The sequence below is a fragment of the Montipora capricornis genome, chromosome 11 (assembly GCF_036669925.1).
Source record: "Montipora capricornis isolate CH-2021 chromosome 11, ASM3666992v2, whole genome shotgun sequence".
NCBI lineage: Eukaryota > Metazoa > Cnidaria > Anthozoa > Scleractinia > Acroporidae > Montipora > Montipora capricornis.
Window position 1 is genome coordinate 18,958,983 of NC_090893.1, and position 17,924 is coordinate 18,976,906.

General features: G+C 40.2%; 3 protein-coding genes across 6 annotated transcripts in view; 2 read left to right on the forward strand and 1 right to left on the reverse strand.

The window, feature by feature from the left end:
- Positions 1 to 6,138, forward strand: part of LOC138024384 (tetratricopeptide repeat protein 28-like) — a 21,519-nt gene extending 15,381 nt beyond the window's left edge. For all 4 annotated transcript variants that reach the window (XM_068871581.1, XM_068871582.1, XM_068871580.1 and 1 more), the window contains one exon: positions 4,240 to 6,138. In XM_068871581.1, coding sequence (XP_068727682.1) covers positions 4,288 to 6,138 — 1,851 coding nt within the window. In that variant the 5' untranslated portion in view covers positions 4,240 to 4,287. The remainder of the gene's footprint in view (positions 1 to 4,239) is intronic.
- Positions 1 to 17,924, reverse strand: part of LOC138024398 (uncharacterized) — a 532,828-nt gene that overhangs the window by 126,466 nt on the left and 388,438 nt on the right. The gene's annotated exons all lie outside the window — the stretch shown is intronic.
- LOC138024383 (tetratricopeptide repeat protein 28-like) lies at positions 6,020 to 10,282 on the forward strand. Its single transcript, XM_068871579.1, has 2 exons — positions 6,020 to 8,112; positions 9,274 to 10,282. Coding segments are annotated over exons 1-2 (1,971 nt in total). The 5' UTR covers positions 6,020 to 6,142; the 3' UTR covers positions 9,275 to 10,282.

Here is a 17,924-nt window from a genome sequence, read left to right on the forward strand (position 1 = left end):
AAAATTCATCTTTCAAATCGGCACCCTTAATCCTCACGGTATTAACGAACGCTTTTCATTTAACTAATATATTCTTATTTTTCACGTTGCCATGTTACCACCAATAGCGTAGCTCCTACTCTACTATAAAAACTACACGTAACGCATAATCCCTCGATTCGCTCTGACGAAGGGCAAACGCTCGAAACGTCAGCTTTTAGAATCTCTGTACGGCGGGCCAATTTACATTATCAACTCCGTTGATAAAACCAAATTTTTGTATACTACTTCCCCACCGACGCAGCACCACAGTTTCTTTAGAAACTACCCCTTCATATTAAATTAAGTTTTTTTTAAATAATAAACTCACAAGATAAAGGTATGACAAGTGGAATTTCGCTATATAAAGACTTAATTGATGTGAAAGCTCATAACAACCACTGTGTAAGTGTTTGAAACCATAATTGTTTGTCCTTGTTTGTTTACTAGTAGAATTTCATTGGAACTTCAAAGTTTGTTGTATTTTATGTCTTTTTTCAAAATTTGAGCTTCCAAATTGGGGATGCGGCTTATACATGGATTTTAAGGTACTAGCATACAAAAAAATAAGCTGGGCCTTAATACTATGCACGTGACTTTTATCGGTGTCTTGATAGGCTGTTAGGCTCATTAATTATTAATGAGTTGTTGAAGTTAAAGTCAGCAGTAGACTAGCAACCTTTGTGGCATGAGTATGATGATGTAGCAAGAATCTCCTTTCAGGAAGGGGTTCCTCTCCACTAAATGAAACAATAATCTCTAGTGGAGTGGTGTGTGTGGATGGTGAGTTGTGGGAAAGTCTTAACCAAAAGTTAGTGTTAGGCCGTAAAATGATTTTTTTTTTTGTTCTTAAGAAACTGCTGTGGAGGCAGAAAAGAAAAAAGAGATGGGAATAATAAATATGAAAAAACTGTGCACTATAATCTCCGTTTGTAAAAGATATGGAAAGGGGTAGTTCGAGAAAACTAAAGAAACAGCATGACGCAAAATGAAACACTGGTTCCTTGAGGGAAACCCAAACAATCGGAAAGTAAAGAAAAGCTGACTGTGACACATAAAGCTCATAAAAATGGCTGAGAATATTCAGGGATAGAGCGCAATTCGAGCAAGGGGGTTTCTAGTCCAGTGATAGACCTCTACCCGATCCCCTCGTGCCGATTTAAGAAAGGACGAACAAAAGACGGTATACCAAATCCATGGACAAACTGATGCGACCAAATATTTTTCATCCCCACTACTTGATTAAGTTTGTTGGTGGTTGTTAAATTTCAAGTTTTAATTTCGCACAGAGTTTGTTTTATTTATTAACCCTATCTTGAAGTTAATAGTCTGCTTTGTAGATTTCTCTTCCTCATTTTACAGACTAACCTAAAATATTTTTTCATGAAATTGATTGCTTAATGTGGTACTAATATTTATTAAATTACCATAACTGAAAACTACACAAAGATGCCTTTGCTCAAGGATCATAACTAAAACAATATTTTTACCACTGGGGGCACATAGGGAGGTATTTTGCCTTTCAACTTCCCCATTTGCCTTTGTTCCCGAGAAGCACCATTCCATTCTCCTTTCAGTATTTCTGGAATTCATTTTAGCAGAATTGAGGTTCATTGTCTGACTTCAATGTTAAGGAAAGACCATGGTCGCTAAAATTATCTTCTACATTTTCAATTACTTTTTCACTGATGTTTGGTGTCGTGACCACATACTCATAATAACTGCTGTAGTAGTCAACTATGACCATAATGAAGTGGTCCCAAAATATCTACGGCCAAGTTTTGCCAAGGGCATTCTGGCAATGCTCTTGGCTTCAATGGCTTTGGTGGATTTGGACGAGCAACCAGCTGACACTTATAGCAGGATTTGCAGAACTTTTCCGCCGCCTTATCCCATAAAAGGCCACCATACTTTACTTCTCAGATTTTGATTTGTTCTGACAATGGCTTGCTTGGTAGTACAGTGCGGGTACAGCTTTGGAATACTTGCCCAATTACACAGTTCACCTTCAGCTGGTGCATATAAGCCTTGCATTCCCCTAATCGACCAGTTTTGAACGCCTTTCTCAGAGCTTTCCACTCTGTATCTACTGCAGATGTTCCTCAACTTGTGGTGTAGTGATAGCCTCACACGCAGACGTGATTACAGCTTCGTCATGCGTTCCTTCCCTACTAACATCTGCTGCTGGCCGTTGCACGGAAGTGGTTTTTCGTTTCAGCAGACTTCCTAAGAGAACGGAAGTTGCAAAGATCAGTTCTACAGAGTTTAAAGTGAAAATCCTTCTGCAAATCTAGTGAAAAAGTCATAGACGTCTTTTTCAATAGAAAATTATGAATAAAACCTTCATGGTGGAAGAGAATGTTCATAACAATACATAAATTTACCCAGTTCTTGTAATGTAATATCCGAGAATTTTATAGTTCTGATTCTTTGAAGATTGGGTCTGAGTAATTGATTTAGGAACTATTTTGACTGTACGTTTTGCAAAGAAACGAGGTTACGGAGATTGGATTTGTACATACACAATAATACAATAATGACTATAAGGATAAACTAAACAGTAGAAGAGAGTTCTTAAACAAAATTTAGAAAAACAACTATACCTGAAATTAAATGCTATAGATTCAGAGATTTTCTAAGCCAATTGAGAAATATAGGGTTTCCAAAAAAGATGCTAGTGAAGCACATCCCCAAGGAGGACCGTTCTACGAATTGTTCAATTGTTTAATATATTTTGCAGATTTGCATTGAAAGATGACGTCCCTTCTCTAGAGGTTTAAATAGAATAAAGAAATAGTTTTCCGCAAGTTTCTTTGCCTTGAACTAGGTAACCAAATAATTAGACCTAAGAGACTAGCATCGTCATATCACCAATTGCAAATAAAACTTGATCAGGTCTGGTAGTTTGAATACATCACTGGAGTCATGAACATAGGATAAGAAAAATAAGGGAACGAGAATGGATCCTTCCGGAACGCGGGTGCATATATCAATGGACGTTAAACCAAACAGATTACGCCGACGTAATAGACCCTTGGCATTCACGTTTATGAAGCAGAATTTTTTCTATCCACCGTAACAAAGGCCTTAGAATATAGATAAGCACACACCTATCAGCATTTTCACTGCCATCAAGTGCAAGATGATTTCTTGTGCAGGTCAATCGGTAGTAAAGAGGTAGTAATACGCAATGTAGTGAAAACATAAACTTGATGTAATGTATAATGTGCTGATATGCTGTGATTTATTTAAGTTACTTACAATACGGTTATAGATAATTACTTTCTGAGCAACTTTGAAAAGACAGGAGACATTTAGAGCAGTCTGTATGTCATAAAAGTGATTGACCACCAAGACGGTTATAGACAATTACTTTCTGAAGCAACTTTAAAAACCCAGGGCGAATTAAGAGCAGTTTGTATGTCATAAAAAGTGATTGACCACCAGCTTTAAACAGTGGTATCACACGAGCAATTTGAATACATCAGGAAAATATGATGACAAAAGACAACAGTATTACTTTGGCTGAGTTAAGTCTGATATGGGACAAATTTAAATACGCCTATTTTGTGCGGTCAATTCTGGCTTTAAAAATTCAGTTTAAATCAGAAAAGGGCTCAACAAAAAAAGAAAAAAGTTTGACGTCAACAGCAGAAAATTGTCTTTGTTAGAATATTAGAGACCTTAACATACAGGTTCTTTGCCATTTCCCGCGAACCGCGAACGTCAAGAAGTCACGTGACCAGTGCGTTGGCGTCCGGTTTGCAGTTTGAGGGTCACGTTTGTACGGCTAGACCACGTTCGAGAGGTAAGTGTTTTACCGCAAGGTTTTTTTGCACCTTAAAACATCACAATCCCACGTTTGAGAGGAAATACTACTTTTAAAAACTGTTTGGCTGATTAACTATCGAATTCTTGTACATTGAAACGTAATTTTGAAGACGATTTCTCAGCTAAAACAGAAGTGAACGAACGAATGAAAACAAACATGGCAGCCGGCTATTCAACCCGCGAATCTTAAGTCCCAAATATAGGCAGACGGCTAACCTGAAACCGCTAACCACAAACCGCGCCTTGCCGTTTGTGGTAAGATCGCCAAACCTCGATCTTAAGGTCTCTAATAATGACATGCGGTCCCATTTGGTGTTGGTTTGGCTACGTACCTGCAGCATTTGCGGTCAGTGCATTGAACTTCTGAAGCTTTCTTTTGTATTTTTCTAGGTGTACCCTCTCTTTCAAAGACGACCTTCCTTGTTCTGATAGTGAAGAATGGCAGACAAAAAGATGAACGTTTTCCAGCAGCATATACAAGAGCTTAGCATTGCCAGAAAAGAGGGAAACAGAAAAGGGGAGGGTATTGCGTACTTCAATCTGGGCGCTTATTATTATGGCTTGGCTCATTTTGAACAGGCCAAGAAGGATTACACAAAAGCATTAAGCATTTTTAAGGAAATAGCTTTCAGTGCTGGAGAGGGAAAAGCCTGTGGCAATCTCGGCATCGCTTATCACAGTCTGGGCAATTTTAAAAAGGCCAGAAAATACCTCAAGCAACAACTAATTATTGCAAAAAAAGTAGGCGATCGCAACCAGGAAGGCAATGCCAATGGCAATCTCGGCAACGCTTATCACAGTCTGGGCAATTTTAAGCGAGCCATACAGTATCACGAACACCATCTGAGCATTGCAAAGGAAGTGAGGGATAGGGCAAGAGAGGGAGGAGCCAATGGTAATCTCGGGATCGCTTATAGCAGCCTGGGAAATTTTAAGCGAGCCATAGAGTATCACGAACAACATCTTAGCATTGCAAAAGAAGTAGGGGATAGGGCCGGGGAGGGCACGGCCAATGGTACTCTCGGCATCGCTTATTGCAGCCTGGGCAATTTTAAGCGAGCCATACAGTATCATAAACAACATCTTAGTATTGCAAAAGAAGTAGGGGATAGGGCCGGAGAGGGAAAAGCCTATGGTAATCTCGGCAATACTTATTACAGTCTAAGCAAGTTGGACCAAGCCATAGAGTACCACAAACAAGATCTTAGTATTGCAAAAGAAGTAGGGGATAGAGCCAGGGAGGGAAAAACCTGTGGCAATCTCGGCAACGCTTATTGCAGTCTGGGCAAATTTGAGCAAGCGATAGAGTACCAGAAACAAAGTCTTAGTATTGCGAAAGAAGTAGGGAATAGAGCCGGGGAGGGTAGGGCCTATGGCAATCTTGGTATCGCTTATGGCAGTCTAGGCAAATTTAACCAAGCCATAGAGTACCACGATCAAAGTCTTAGTATTGCGAAAGATGTAGGGGATAGAGCCACGGAGGGAAAAAGCTGTGGCAATCTCGGCAACGCTTATTGCAGTCTGGGCAAATTTGAGCAAGCGATAGAGTACCAGAAACAATATCTTAGTATTGCAAAACAAGTAGGGGATAGAGCCGGGGAGGCGAAAGCCTACGGCAATCTCGGCAACGCTTATCACGGACTGGGCAAATTCAAGAAAGCCATAGAGTACCACAAACAATCTCTTGGTATTGCAAAAGATGTAGAGGACAGGGCCAGAGAGGGAAAAGCATATTGTAATCTCGGCAATGCTTATTACTGTCTAAGCAAGTTGGACCAAGCCATAGAGTACTTCAAACAAGATCTTAGTATTGCAAAAGAAGTAGGAGATAGAGCCAGGGAGGGAGAAACCTATTCCAATCTCGGCAACGCTTATCAAGGTCTAGGCAAATTTAACCAAGCCATAGAGTACCACGAACAAAGTCTTAGTATTGCCAAAGAAGTAGGGGATAGAGCCGGGGAGGGTAGGGTCTATGGCAATCTTGGTATCGCTTATCGCAGTCTGGGCAAATTTAACCAAGCCATACAGTACCAAGAACAATGTCTTAGTATTGCAAAAGAAGTAGGGGATAGAGCCACGGAGGGAAAAAGCTGTGGCAATCTCGGCAACGCTTATTGCAGTCTGGGCAAATTTGAGCAAGCGATAGAGTACCAGAAACAATATCTTAGTATTGCAAAACAAATAGGGGATAGAGCGGGGGAGGGGAAAACCTACGGCAAATCTCGGCAACGCTTATCACGGACTGGGCAAATTCAAGGAAGCCATAGAGTACCACAAACAATGTCTTAGTATTATGAAATTAGTAGGACATAGAGCCGAGGAGGGTAGAACCTATGGCAATCTCGGCAATGCTTATCTCAATCTGGGCATTTTTAAGCAAGCAATAGAGTACAACAAACAATATCTTAGTACAGCAAAAGAAGTAAGGGATAGAGCTGGGGAGGGTATAGCCTATGGCAATCTCGGCAACGCTTATCACAGTCTGGGCAAATTTAAGAAAGCTATAGAGTACCACGAAAAATATCTTAGTATTGCGAAAGAAGTACGGAATAGAGCCGGGGAGGGTATAGCCTATTGCAATCTCGGCAACGCTAATTACAGACTGGGCAAATTTAAGGAAGCCATAGAGTACCACAAAAAAGATCTTAGTATTTCCAAAGAAGTAGGGGATAGAGCCGAGGAGGGAAGAGCCTGTGGCAATCTCGGAAACGCTTATCGCGGTAAGGATGAGCTTGAAAATGCTCTTCTCTTTAACGAACAACATCTTACTATTGTCAAGGAAACGGAGGACCCAGTAGGAAAGGGAATTGCTTGTTATAATGTTGGTCTTGTTCATGAAGATTCAGGCTCGTTGTGCAAAGCCCTCAATTTTTATCGTCTAAGCATAATACATTTCGATGAAACAAGGTGTCTTCAGTCAGAAGATGCATGGAAAATAAGCTTTCGTGATACAAAACAAGAGGCGTACACAGCTCTGTGGACAGCACTTTTAAAGAATGGAGAGGTTGATGAGGCTTTGTTTGCTGTTGAACAAGGTCGAGCACAGGCCTTGTCAGACATTTTGAAGGTGCAATTGGGTGTTGACGAAGAACCTTCCTCGGCAATTACGAGGACGGAAACTATCTCCGCTGTTATGAAATATTTGCCTTTACAAACGGTTTTCATAGCACTTGCAGGGAACACTATCAGTTTTTGGTTTCTGAGTAGAGGAAGCGGAATAAACTATAGGGAAAAGGAAATCGAAAATGGAAGTGCTGACTCACTGATAAAAACTACTTTGAAACAGATTGGCGCGGGGGCTGTTGTCCGATGCGAGAATCGCTCGGTACACAGACATCGCAGCGACTTCTCTTGCAGTGGAGAAGCTGTTGAGGAATCCTCTCAGTCTTTCAGCGTGTCCGACAACCCCTTGCAGTCATTGTATGATTTCTTAATCAGTCCCATTGCAGACTTGCTCCAGGGTGATGACTTGATCTTTGTTCCTGACGGACCATTTTGCTTGGCTCCTTATTGTGCGTTGAGTGACTCTGTCAGGATCCGTACTTTTCCCTCGCTAACCGCCTTAAAAGTGATCTCTAGTGCACTTGACGACTTCAACAGAAAGAGTGAAGCACTGCTTGTTGGTGATCCGTGCTTGAAGGAAATCACTTGGGGCACTGGTGGACCCATGTATAAACAGTTGCCATGTGCAAAGAAAGAGGTGGAGATAATTGGAGAACTTCTGCACACCGCGCCTCTCACTGGCAAAAATTCAACGAAAGCTGAGGTGCTGAAGAGAATGAAGTCAGTTGCTTTAATCCACATTGCTGCTCATGGAGATGACGAATATGGAGAAATTGTTTTGGCCCCAAATCCCGAGCGCGCATCCCAGATCCCCGAAGTGGAAGATTACATGTTAACAATGAGCGATGTTCATGCAGTTCGTCTTCAGGCAAAGCTGGTTGTGCTGAGTTGCTGTCATAGTGGTCAGGGAGAGGTAAAATCTGAGGGTGTGGTGGGAATAGCGAGGGCTTTCCTGTGTGCTGGTGCCCGGTCGGTTTTGGTGTCACTCTGGGCAATTGATGATGAGGCGACCTTGCTGTTCATGAAGAGCTTTTACCAACGCTTGGCAGATAGAAAAAGTGCAAGTTTAGCTCTTCATTATGCTATGCAATCTCTTCGGGATACAAGGGAGTATACCGCCGTTAAATACTGGGCGCCGTTTGTTCTAATTGGCAATGATGTCACGTTTGAATTTGGGCCACAAGAACCCGAAAAGAAATGGTAAGTGCTGTTCGAATATAATTCTAATTACTGAAAAGAAATATCATGTACAGGTTTCGTATTAGCAAGTTGTCGAAAGAAAAAGGTACGTTCTTCCCAGAGAAATGGTTTTAAAATCGGTTGCCAATTTATTTCTTTTACGAACTGCTTTGGATAAAGACTTAAATAAATATTGATTGCATTCACCGGCTAGTCTTTTATATACCAGATCCGAGATAATTAATGTCCACGAAAGAAGAGAACAAGGCGATCATAACATTACCAAATTAGCAAGGCCTAATCGGAATCACAGTGGTTCTCTTGTCGTCTGCCATTTTAGTCCAGTATATGAAATTCTACCCCATTCACCGGGTCGGGTACTTTCTTTTCTGTACGTAACTGTTTGAACAGTGCACTGGACTGAAAAGAAATCACTAATTGCCCTTTACCGCCTTAAAGTAAAGTTAAATAGGGAACTTAACTAAGCTTATCTATGTAAAAACGCTTTTACGGATGAAACGAATTGTCTTAAAGTGCTACTGTGATCAAAAAATCATTTCCTTTTTTTCTTCAGATTTTGAAAGCGTGTTCGCTTAACACGTGACTGGCAAAATTTTGAGCTTTGAGTTTTATCCAAAGGCTGTTTATCTTGAGTGTAAGTTTTGGATTCCACGGTCCGCCATTACTCACGTTGAAAAGTGACCGATTGGACCTCAGAGGATTGGATCTAGGGAAAGTGACGTCATTTACTCACTAGCTTAAAATTTCAGCTTATAAACTCCACTTATTACATATGCACGACACGAGTTTGAAAATGTGAAAGCCCGAAACTCCCGTGCTGCATATTAATTCAGCAGTATACACAAGCATTGCGTTCTTAAACTAGTGAGTCTTTGACGTCATTTTCTCCTCGACCCAGCTCTCTCAAGATTTTAAAGTTAGTAATGGAGGACCAATAAATAAGAAAATTCCAGTTAAAATAAACAGGTGTCTTGAAAATCAGAACTTAAAACTTGGGTCACTTAGTGTTTAGTTAACATAGTTTTGAAATCCAAAGAAAAAGAAGAATTGTTTTTGGGCGTAGTAGTACTTTAATAATCATTTATCAATCAGAATGAAATTCCTAATCGTTATTTAACCCGCTATTTTTTCTCTTTTTTCTCTTACTTTTTTTTTTTTTAGAAATGGCGTCCAAAACTTGAGATAGCTACTACTTGGACTGTAATGCGTCAATATGTCATTTTCCTTACTTCAATTAAATGAGTTATTGTAAGCATTAAAGCATTTAACCTCATCATAAGCGGTAAAGGAATATGGTGAACTTTCCATTTAAGGCAAGACAGAGTTTCCAGGAAAAACCGTTTTTCATTCATACTGGGAACGCTAAATATCAATGCTGTCATATGTCATGATCATCCTTTTTTTTTCTCAAAAAAGCAAAAATTTAAGACAAAGTTGCAAGGTCTTCTCATTAGTCTTTCTTTGAAAAAAAGGTGCGAAAGAGGGTCCATAGACAAAGAAATGGCAAGTTTTTTCTGCAGAATCTAAAATGTAGATTTCCTGAGATTTTTTAAGAGGGCCAACGCAAAATAAAATAATGGCCGACTATTATGGCAAATTTCTAAAAGCTAACAAATTAAGAAAGTAGAAATTACCTAATGTCCTAATTAATATACGTAGTGGTTTTAAGACTCGAACTTTTGTATTCAAGAAATTGCTAGAAAAAGGTTCCAGAATCAAACAAATAGAACGTTTCTTAGAACCGCGGATTTTCTAAGATATTGCCACAGAGGTGCAAGGCAAAATATTTTTAAAAGTGGGCGATTTCTGAGGCAGATTTGTAGAATGTAAAAGACTAGGAAATGAACTTCAGGATTTGAGCGATCTCTTTGGGCAATTTCTTAGAGAAACTTCAAGAAGTTTAAATACTAGGAAATAAGAGTGATGTTTGATCCTAATATTTAGCATGCATTGAAAGTTTAAACTGTAGAAATATTTCTTCTTTTAGTTGTTCGGAGATTACGATCAATGCATAGATTGATTGGTGCATACCAAGTAGTAAACCCCTTAATCCATACGGTCGGTGTTATAGTAATGAACAATCATAGGCATATACAAGACTCATATAGTCATAGTCTCTTTGTTGTGTAAATAAACATATGAAACGTCTAATGTGATTGACAAAAGAAAACTCTGAATGACCAGTGCTTTACGTACATAGAATTTCAAGGAGAGAAATTAAGTTGTCCATTTTATTGTCCGTCGATACAATCGTGGAAAATGGCAACTTGAGCGCAGATTGGTTACCGAAACTACAGAGGAGAGTATTATAGAGTGTTTTTACTCACGTAATCATAACCTTGTTTTTCAACCGAAACAAGAGAAAACGTTTGCATGATCGATAACAGAGCTCAATTCGCAGAGGATTAGTTGGGTACACCAACATGGCTGCCGTGACACTCTACATTGACTCGCTTTTGAAACAAGCAGTCAACCGTTTTTCTACCACTTCATGATTTCCTTTGGAAAATGGACTATGGGCGCTTTTCATTTCATGGAAATGACTCGGCGTGCAATTGCGTCACTGAGCTACTAAGCCATCTTGGAGCTAGTCACTGGGGCTGAAAAGTTATCAGGACTTTCGAGAAACGGACCCCTGGTCACTAGCGAGTTCGTATTATATCCCATAATTCACCTGCGTAAGACTGTCCCATTACCCGTCACAAATTAAATCAACTAGTTTTCCATTCTTCCCATAGCTCGCGAAGCTGGTGGGATAAGTTATCGCAGGATTGGAGAATTCCATCAATAACTACAAATTCATTGATTCTGTCCACTTCTGTAAATAAGTTTTGTTTTCAGTGTCTTGACACTCCTGCTGGTCTTTCCATAATTGGTTATTTCTTTTGAAACATAGAAATGATTGACTGGTTTTCATGTACTAAATTCTAAATTCTGCATTTGCCTTTGCTTTTTATCCTTTGTACCAGTAATTGTCATATTTTCAGTCGAAATTGAACCAAGGAAACATGTGAAACGTAGTTTTCGTTTGTCGGGAAAATCCCAAACGTGTGTATTATGCAATTATCATTCACTTTTAGCTTAATTTCCTTTATGACGAGGGAGAGAAATAAAGGAACTGAAGGTTACTGTACAAGATCCGATCACGGAGTTGAAGATACCATGCTGGCCCAGTGTCAACTGTTTCTTTGCAGAAACCACAAAGAGTAAAATGCATGAAACCAAGCGCATCGCAGAGGACCCTCCCACTTTAATCAATTAAGTATTTTTTCCAAACAATTTGGCAATCAAAAATGCAATAATGTTATATTTTTTCCCCACCTGAAACACGGAGCGTGGCTTTTGCTAACTTTAATCTAAATGCACTGAAACTGTTTCAAACTCAAACACCTAACGTCAAACCTGAAACTCTTGTTTGCGATCTGCGGTAAACTTAGATCTTATAAGGGCTATATTACTTATTGAAGTGAATGGTTATGAACTTACAATTTGAATAATTCAAATATTATCCCATCTTTTTCGACAACTAAGTCATGGTGGTCACGAGAGAAAAAGTTTCACATCCAGTTTTGGATTGACGAACTACAGGTATGCGAAAGTACAGGTATGCGAACGTTTTTCACCTGAAATTTCAGGGAGTGAGTAGATATTGCATGGAAGCTCTGTCCACTTGCCAGGAAGGGCATTAAAGGCGGTGTGTACAACTACACATTGTATAATTTGTCTGGTCTCTGTTGTGGTCTTCACGAAGAACTGATTACTGCATTTTTTTTACTCTTATCCCCAATAGAGTCAACTTGAATTGCTCAATTTCACTCAAGTATCCAGTGGCGGATCCAGGGAAGTGGCCCTGACCCCCCCCCCCCCTTATTTTTGGACCAAAGCCACCAAAACACAATAAGACACCAAAACTGTGAAAGGGCAAAAACAAAATGTTTGAGAGCGGGCCCCCAACTCACCTCCAGGTCTGGCTCCGCTGGTATCTATCTTGACGCCCCGCTTCAAATGAATTGTTTGTCCCATAACCATAACTGCTAGTTAACCACCTGCAATTTTCCTTTGGCCTGTCCTCTTTCTGATGCTATCCCTTGACGCAACCCTCCAATAGAAAGCTTAAGCAACGACAACGGCGACAGCAACGTACGAGAACGTCATCTCAAAATACAAATTCGCGTTATTTTAATCGCTTCGTGACTATTTTAACTTTTTTAAAATTTGACAAGGGCGTGGTATTTCCTCAAAAGTGACATCTGTCTGAATATCACTTAATTTAGGGAAGAAAATGAAACTTTATCCTCAAGTGCTGACGTTCTTCAGCAAACCTTAAACTTGGCTTGTTCACGTTGTTGTTTTGCTGACGACGGCAGAGAAATGGACAAAAGTGATAAAACGCACGTGCAGGGCGTGCAAAGCTATTGTTTTTGTCCACTCAGTATGCAAATTTGTGAAGTTCTTGTTGCCGTCGCCGTTGTCGTTGCTTGAGCTCCATATGGTACAGGCGTGTATGAAGGGCAGGGGTTTCGAAGGGATCAAACCAGCCTCAAAATGAAGCCAAAGATGAAATTTGTATTTTTGATGGCCTGTAGTTAAAAGGGGGAAAAGTAAACTCTTGATGTTATGCAGGATTCAAAAGTGCCATCCGGGATAGTATAGCCACTGATTCATGCACTTGGTCCGATTCGGATGATTACAATCCTCTCACATATTTTAGGACACTCAGTGCAAGCGTTCAATCATCATGATGCAAAGGCTCAAAAATTCAGTACATGAGATGTACCATGAGTGAGAGTAGGCTCTCTTCGCTGGCTGTCGTGCACATATTAAAACTGGCACCTCTTGATCTTGATGGCCAATTCATCTGTCGTTCATAGATGGTGGTCTATGTATTGAGTTTGTTATAGATTTTACTCCATAGACGTTCCAGACATAAGCCTGGCAAAAATGCAGGGACCTATATTCGGTGTTTATTGACGTTTAAGTACACGCTTGAAACTTCTAGAAGGCACATTAATGTTCATTTACTTTTCCTTGGCTAGGAGCGATGTCTCTTCGACCAACAAAGTTGTTGACAGATAGCGTGAACTGCAACTTTCAGCTGGATTGTTATCAATTTCAGTCACAAATACTACAACTCTCTTATATCGTGAATGCAGTAACAGCAAGTGAGAAAAGATCTTCCCGCTGTATCATCTCTTTTGCAAGAGAATTAGCACGCGCTCTCTACTTTCCTGAAGCATATGATGCGTAGGTAATGGGAAATAAATATATCCCTTGAAAGACTCCGATCAAACTTTAAATAAAGCTGTTTTTTTCAAAACATTCTTGTTGCATATCTTGCCTAGACATTCAGCCTGAACCCGAGATAGCCTGTACACAGGCTCCCCATTTAGGTTATTCCGAGAGTTAGTCCAGTCGATTTGCTCTGAAATAGCGCGGTCAAGGGTTGGCTTTGACCGCGCGCCATTCAAAGGCAAATCGACTGGACCATGTCTTGGAATAACCCAAATGGGCGGCCTATGTGCAGGGTACAGCACAAGATTAAATTTTCCGTATCGACAGAGTCCCCATTTATAAAGTACACTCACAATAGTTATACGGTTCGGTAAAAAATGAAATAGGAGATTTTTTAAGCCCACGTCAGACTTTGTCTGATCCTTTGGATCATCAACTTTCTATCTGATAGAAAAAAACGCGTTAAGTTAAATCAGACATTGTTGAACTGGCTCCCTGTTAAAGCAGGGGTCCCCAGGGGACCAAATTAGGCCCGATTTTGTTCCTCATAATGGTCAATGATTTGGGGAGGGCCATGTCACCTAATTTTGGAATGTGAAAGTGCGTGGATGATGTCTCTTTGTCAGAGAACCTTAGAAAGAGTAGCTTATCATCCTCCCGGGCTACACTCGACTATATAAACAGCTGGGCCTCTGGCAACTGGATGCGTCTTAACGCTAAGAAATGCAAGGAGTTGCGATTGTGTTTCTTCAAGGAAAAACCGCAGTTAGCCCCCTTAACAATTGATGATCAACCGTTAGAGGTGGTTAGCGCACATAAGGTCCTGGGGCTTATTATTCAGAATGACTTAAAGTGGAATGAGCACATTGCATCAGTAGTTGCTAAGGTATCGAAACACGTGCATATTCTACGTGTTTTACGTCGGGGCGTTGTCCCAGCAACTGACCTAGTCTCAATTTACGTGTCTTTGATTCGCTGTATTTTGGAATATAGCTGCGTAGTTTGGCATTATGCTCTTCCTTTCTATTTGTCTGAACAGTTCGAAAGAGTCCAGAAAAGAGCTTTTGGTCTTATCTTTCCCAAACAAACCTACAGCAAGGCACGTGAACTTGCTGACTGCCCAAGGTTGGACGTACGCCGCAATGATCTTTGTATTAGAACTTTAAAGAAAATTGACGGGAAGGGCCCTCTCTCAAAGCACCTGACAATGAAGCGGGTGAGCGCGCATGGACGTACGATGAGAAACCCTACCCACAGAACCCTATATAAGTGTAGAACGGAGCGGTTTAAAACAAGCTTTTTCCCTAGCGCAATAATTCCTTTTAATAATAATAATAATTAGAATTTATTTTTCTTATGTAATGTGTATATTCAATATGTTTTTTAATAATTTTATTGTAAAGACACATTCATTTTTAAAGGCGTAAATAAACTATTACCTTACCTAACTACTACCTTATTACCTTATATTGTTACACAAGCTGCACCACTATGGAATTAGAGGAATAATCAATAACTGGTTCTCGTAATATTTGTCAGGCAGAACACAATCAACGCCAATTGGTTCTTCTGTTTCTGGTAAAGAAGGAATAGTCTGCAGCGTCCCTCAAGGCTCTGTCTTGGACCTCTTCTTTTCTTAATCAGTGCTAAATTTGAGTTCTATATATTTATTTGCCGATGACACAAACTTGTTACTCACAGAAAAAGACCTAAACAATCTCGAGATCATTGTTAATGAGGAATTGTTTAAATTGTATGAGTGACGACATTCAAACAACGGCTAAATGTAACTTTGTTATTTTCCTTCCTCATCCTCGGGAACTAGGCCATGAAGAAGTGAACCTTAAAATATTTGATAACAATTCTAAACAATTAGTATCTCTCGAACGTCAAAACATATGCGAAGAACCTTGGAGTTCTAATTGATCGTTCTCTCTCTTCGAAGCACCACATTGATTATATTTCGACGAAAATAAGCAAAGGAATTGGCGTTATTGCTAGGCTTAGGCATCTGGTGCCTTTTACTACACTTTTAAATATTTACCGCTAGCTAATCGAACCCTATATTTCTTGTGGTCTCTTTGCTTGGGGTCAAGCTACAAATACTTACCTAAACAAAATTGTCATTTTAAAAAAGCGGGTTCTTCGCTTAATGCATTTTTCAGACTAGAAATCTCACACTGATTCTCTTTTTGTTAGTTCCTGAATCTTACCAGTAAAATTGCTATATTTTAAATTGGTTACCTCTTTGGTACATAATGTTGCTAATCAGCTTGCTCCATCCAATATTTCCAGTCTATTTATTCGCTCCGAAAAGATTCCCCCCTACCTCACACGCCCGGGGGCTGGGGGGGGGGGGGGGGGGAGCTCCCATATAAAAAGGGGAGGGAAGCTCGTCGGAAATTTTAAATCAAACCCCTAAAGGAGACCAATTTGGGCGTGGCTCAGGCTTTTTTGACCCCTAAAGGAGACCATATTAAACACAGAGAAGCAAAATACCGTGACTTTTAATAACGACAAAGACATTATCATCTAATACTTTCACCTACGTGAAACACATACACACTTTTATATTTCTTCGCGCGCAACCCTAAAGGAGACATTTACGGCTACATATCAATTTGTTTTTTGCCTAGAACACCCATGTGAGACCAAATCCGAAATTCACACCCCTAAGCGAGACGAAGAGCATCCCTCCCCTTTCTATATGGGAGTTCCTCTCCCGAAAAATATCCAAAATTTCAAAATCCTTCGAGTGTCGCTTACAACGAATTTGGACACAGCTGGTCAACCGTTCACTTATTCAGTGCTCTCACCGTATCGAGGCTCAAGTGAGGCGTTGACTTGCCGTGTCCAAATTCGTGGTAAGAGGGCCTTGAAGGATTTTAAAATTTTGGATATTTTTCGCATTTTCTCAGCAATGAATACTCGGTGGACCTTGAAACTTTGTCAAATACAAGTAAATTTATCGGTGTGGCCATCGACGGAGTTTGAGCGTGACTGATGCCGGAGAAGTTTGATTTTATTGGCGAGATGTAAATATATTTTTCAGATTGTTATCTAGCGTGCGATCGTAGACGTATTTTTGGCGGTTGAAACGACCGCCGGAAATACGTCCGCGTTCGGAGGCTATTTGTTATGGAGATTCCCATACAAATCCTTATAATTTTTCACCCTCCGAGTCTGGGTGGCCTGTGACGGCATCAGCAGGCGTTGCACAGTATCACATCGTCGGTTTCATGAAACTTTGTTACACTGTTTTGTTTAACTTCCATTGCCACACAAGTTTTAGGAAAAGTAAAACGCAACGGTCGCAACGATGGGGTCGTACTACACCTACTACAGCTACTAAACCTTTACAGCCACTACATGTACTACAGCTAGTACTCGTACTACAACTACTAGACAGACTACACAGACTACAGCTACTACTAGTGCCTTTTTTTTTTTGTTAAATGTAAGGTGAAAACTTATTTATTTCATGTAGCTTTTAAAGCGCATCCTGTTTGATATTCACTCTTATTAGTATTACTAATGAAGTTTATTATCATTATTATAAATATTCTATTTTATTAATAGACATGTAAGTAGTTTTACTAATTTGAATTTCATTGAAGTATTTTCAGTTGTTTCTGTAGCAAGCAGGTGTTTTACGGGGTGATTTTGCGAGCCTCACGCCCAACCCTCATCCTTTCTCGCCGGGGCTTGGGACCGGCCATGGCCGCCGGATGACGACTTGTTGGAAGAAGTAAACTCCTTTACCTATCTGGGTAGTGTAGTTGACATCCAGGGGGGCACAGACGCTGACTTTGAATCCAGAATTGGCAAAGCGAGAGCATTTTTTCTGCAGTTAAAGAACGTCTGGAGCTCCAAAGATCTGACACTTCAGACTAAGATGAGGATCTTTAACAGCAATGTCAAACCTGTTCTACTATATGGCTCAGAGACCTGGAGAACAACAGTGGCAACTACAAAGAAGGTGCTGCAGACCTTTATCAATTCATGTTTACGAAGAATCTTGCGGATACGTTGGCCTATCACCATCAACAACGAAGACCTCTGGCAAAGAACCAAGCAGAGGCCTGCAGATGCTGAGATCATGATGAGACGTTGGAGATGGATAGACCACACTCTCCGAAAGCCTTCTACCAACATCACAAGACAAGAGGAAAAGGGGACGGCCTAGGAACTCGTGGAGACGGGACTTGGAAGCGGATATCAAGAGATTGGGGCTGACCTGGAGTCAGCTAGTAAGGAAAGCCCAGGACAGAGATAGCTGGAGAACTCTTGTAGGTGGCCTATGCCCCAGGAGGGGTACTAAGCATAAGTAAGTAAGTAAGTATTTTCAGTTGTAAAGCGCTATTGATCAGTGAATGTAAATCGCGCTCTAGAAGTTATTAAATTATTATTACGGTTATTATTATTATTACTATTATTGTTATTGTTATTATTATTATTATTATTATTATTATTATTATTATTATTATTATTATTATCATTATTATTATTACATCAAGTACACTGCTACTACACCTACTTCCACCTACTTTGGGGACAAAATCATGGGGTGACCCTATTCG

Excerpts from the sequence above, each read along its gene's own strand:
- LOC138024383 (XM_068871579.1), top strand. The coding sequence starts at position 6,143 with ATGAAATTAGTAGGACATAGAGCCGAGGAGGGTAGAACCTATGGCAAT.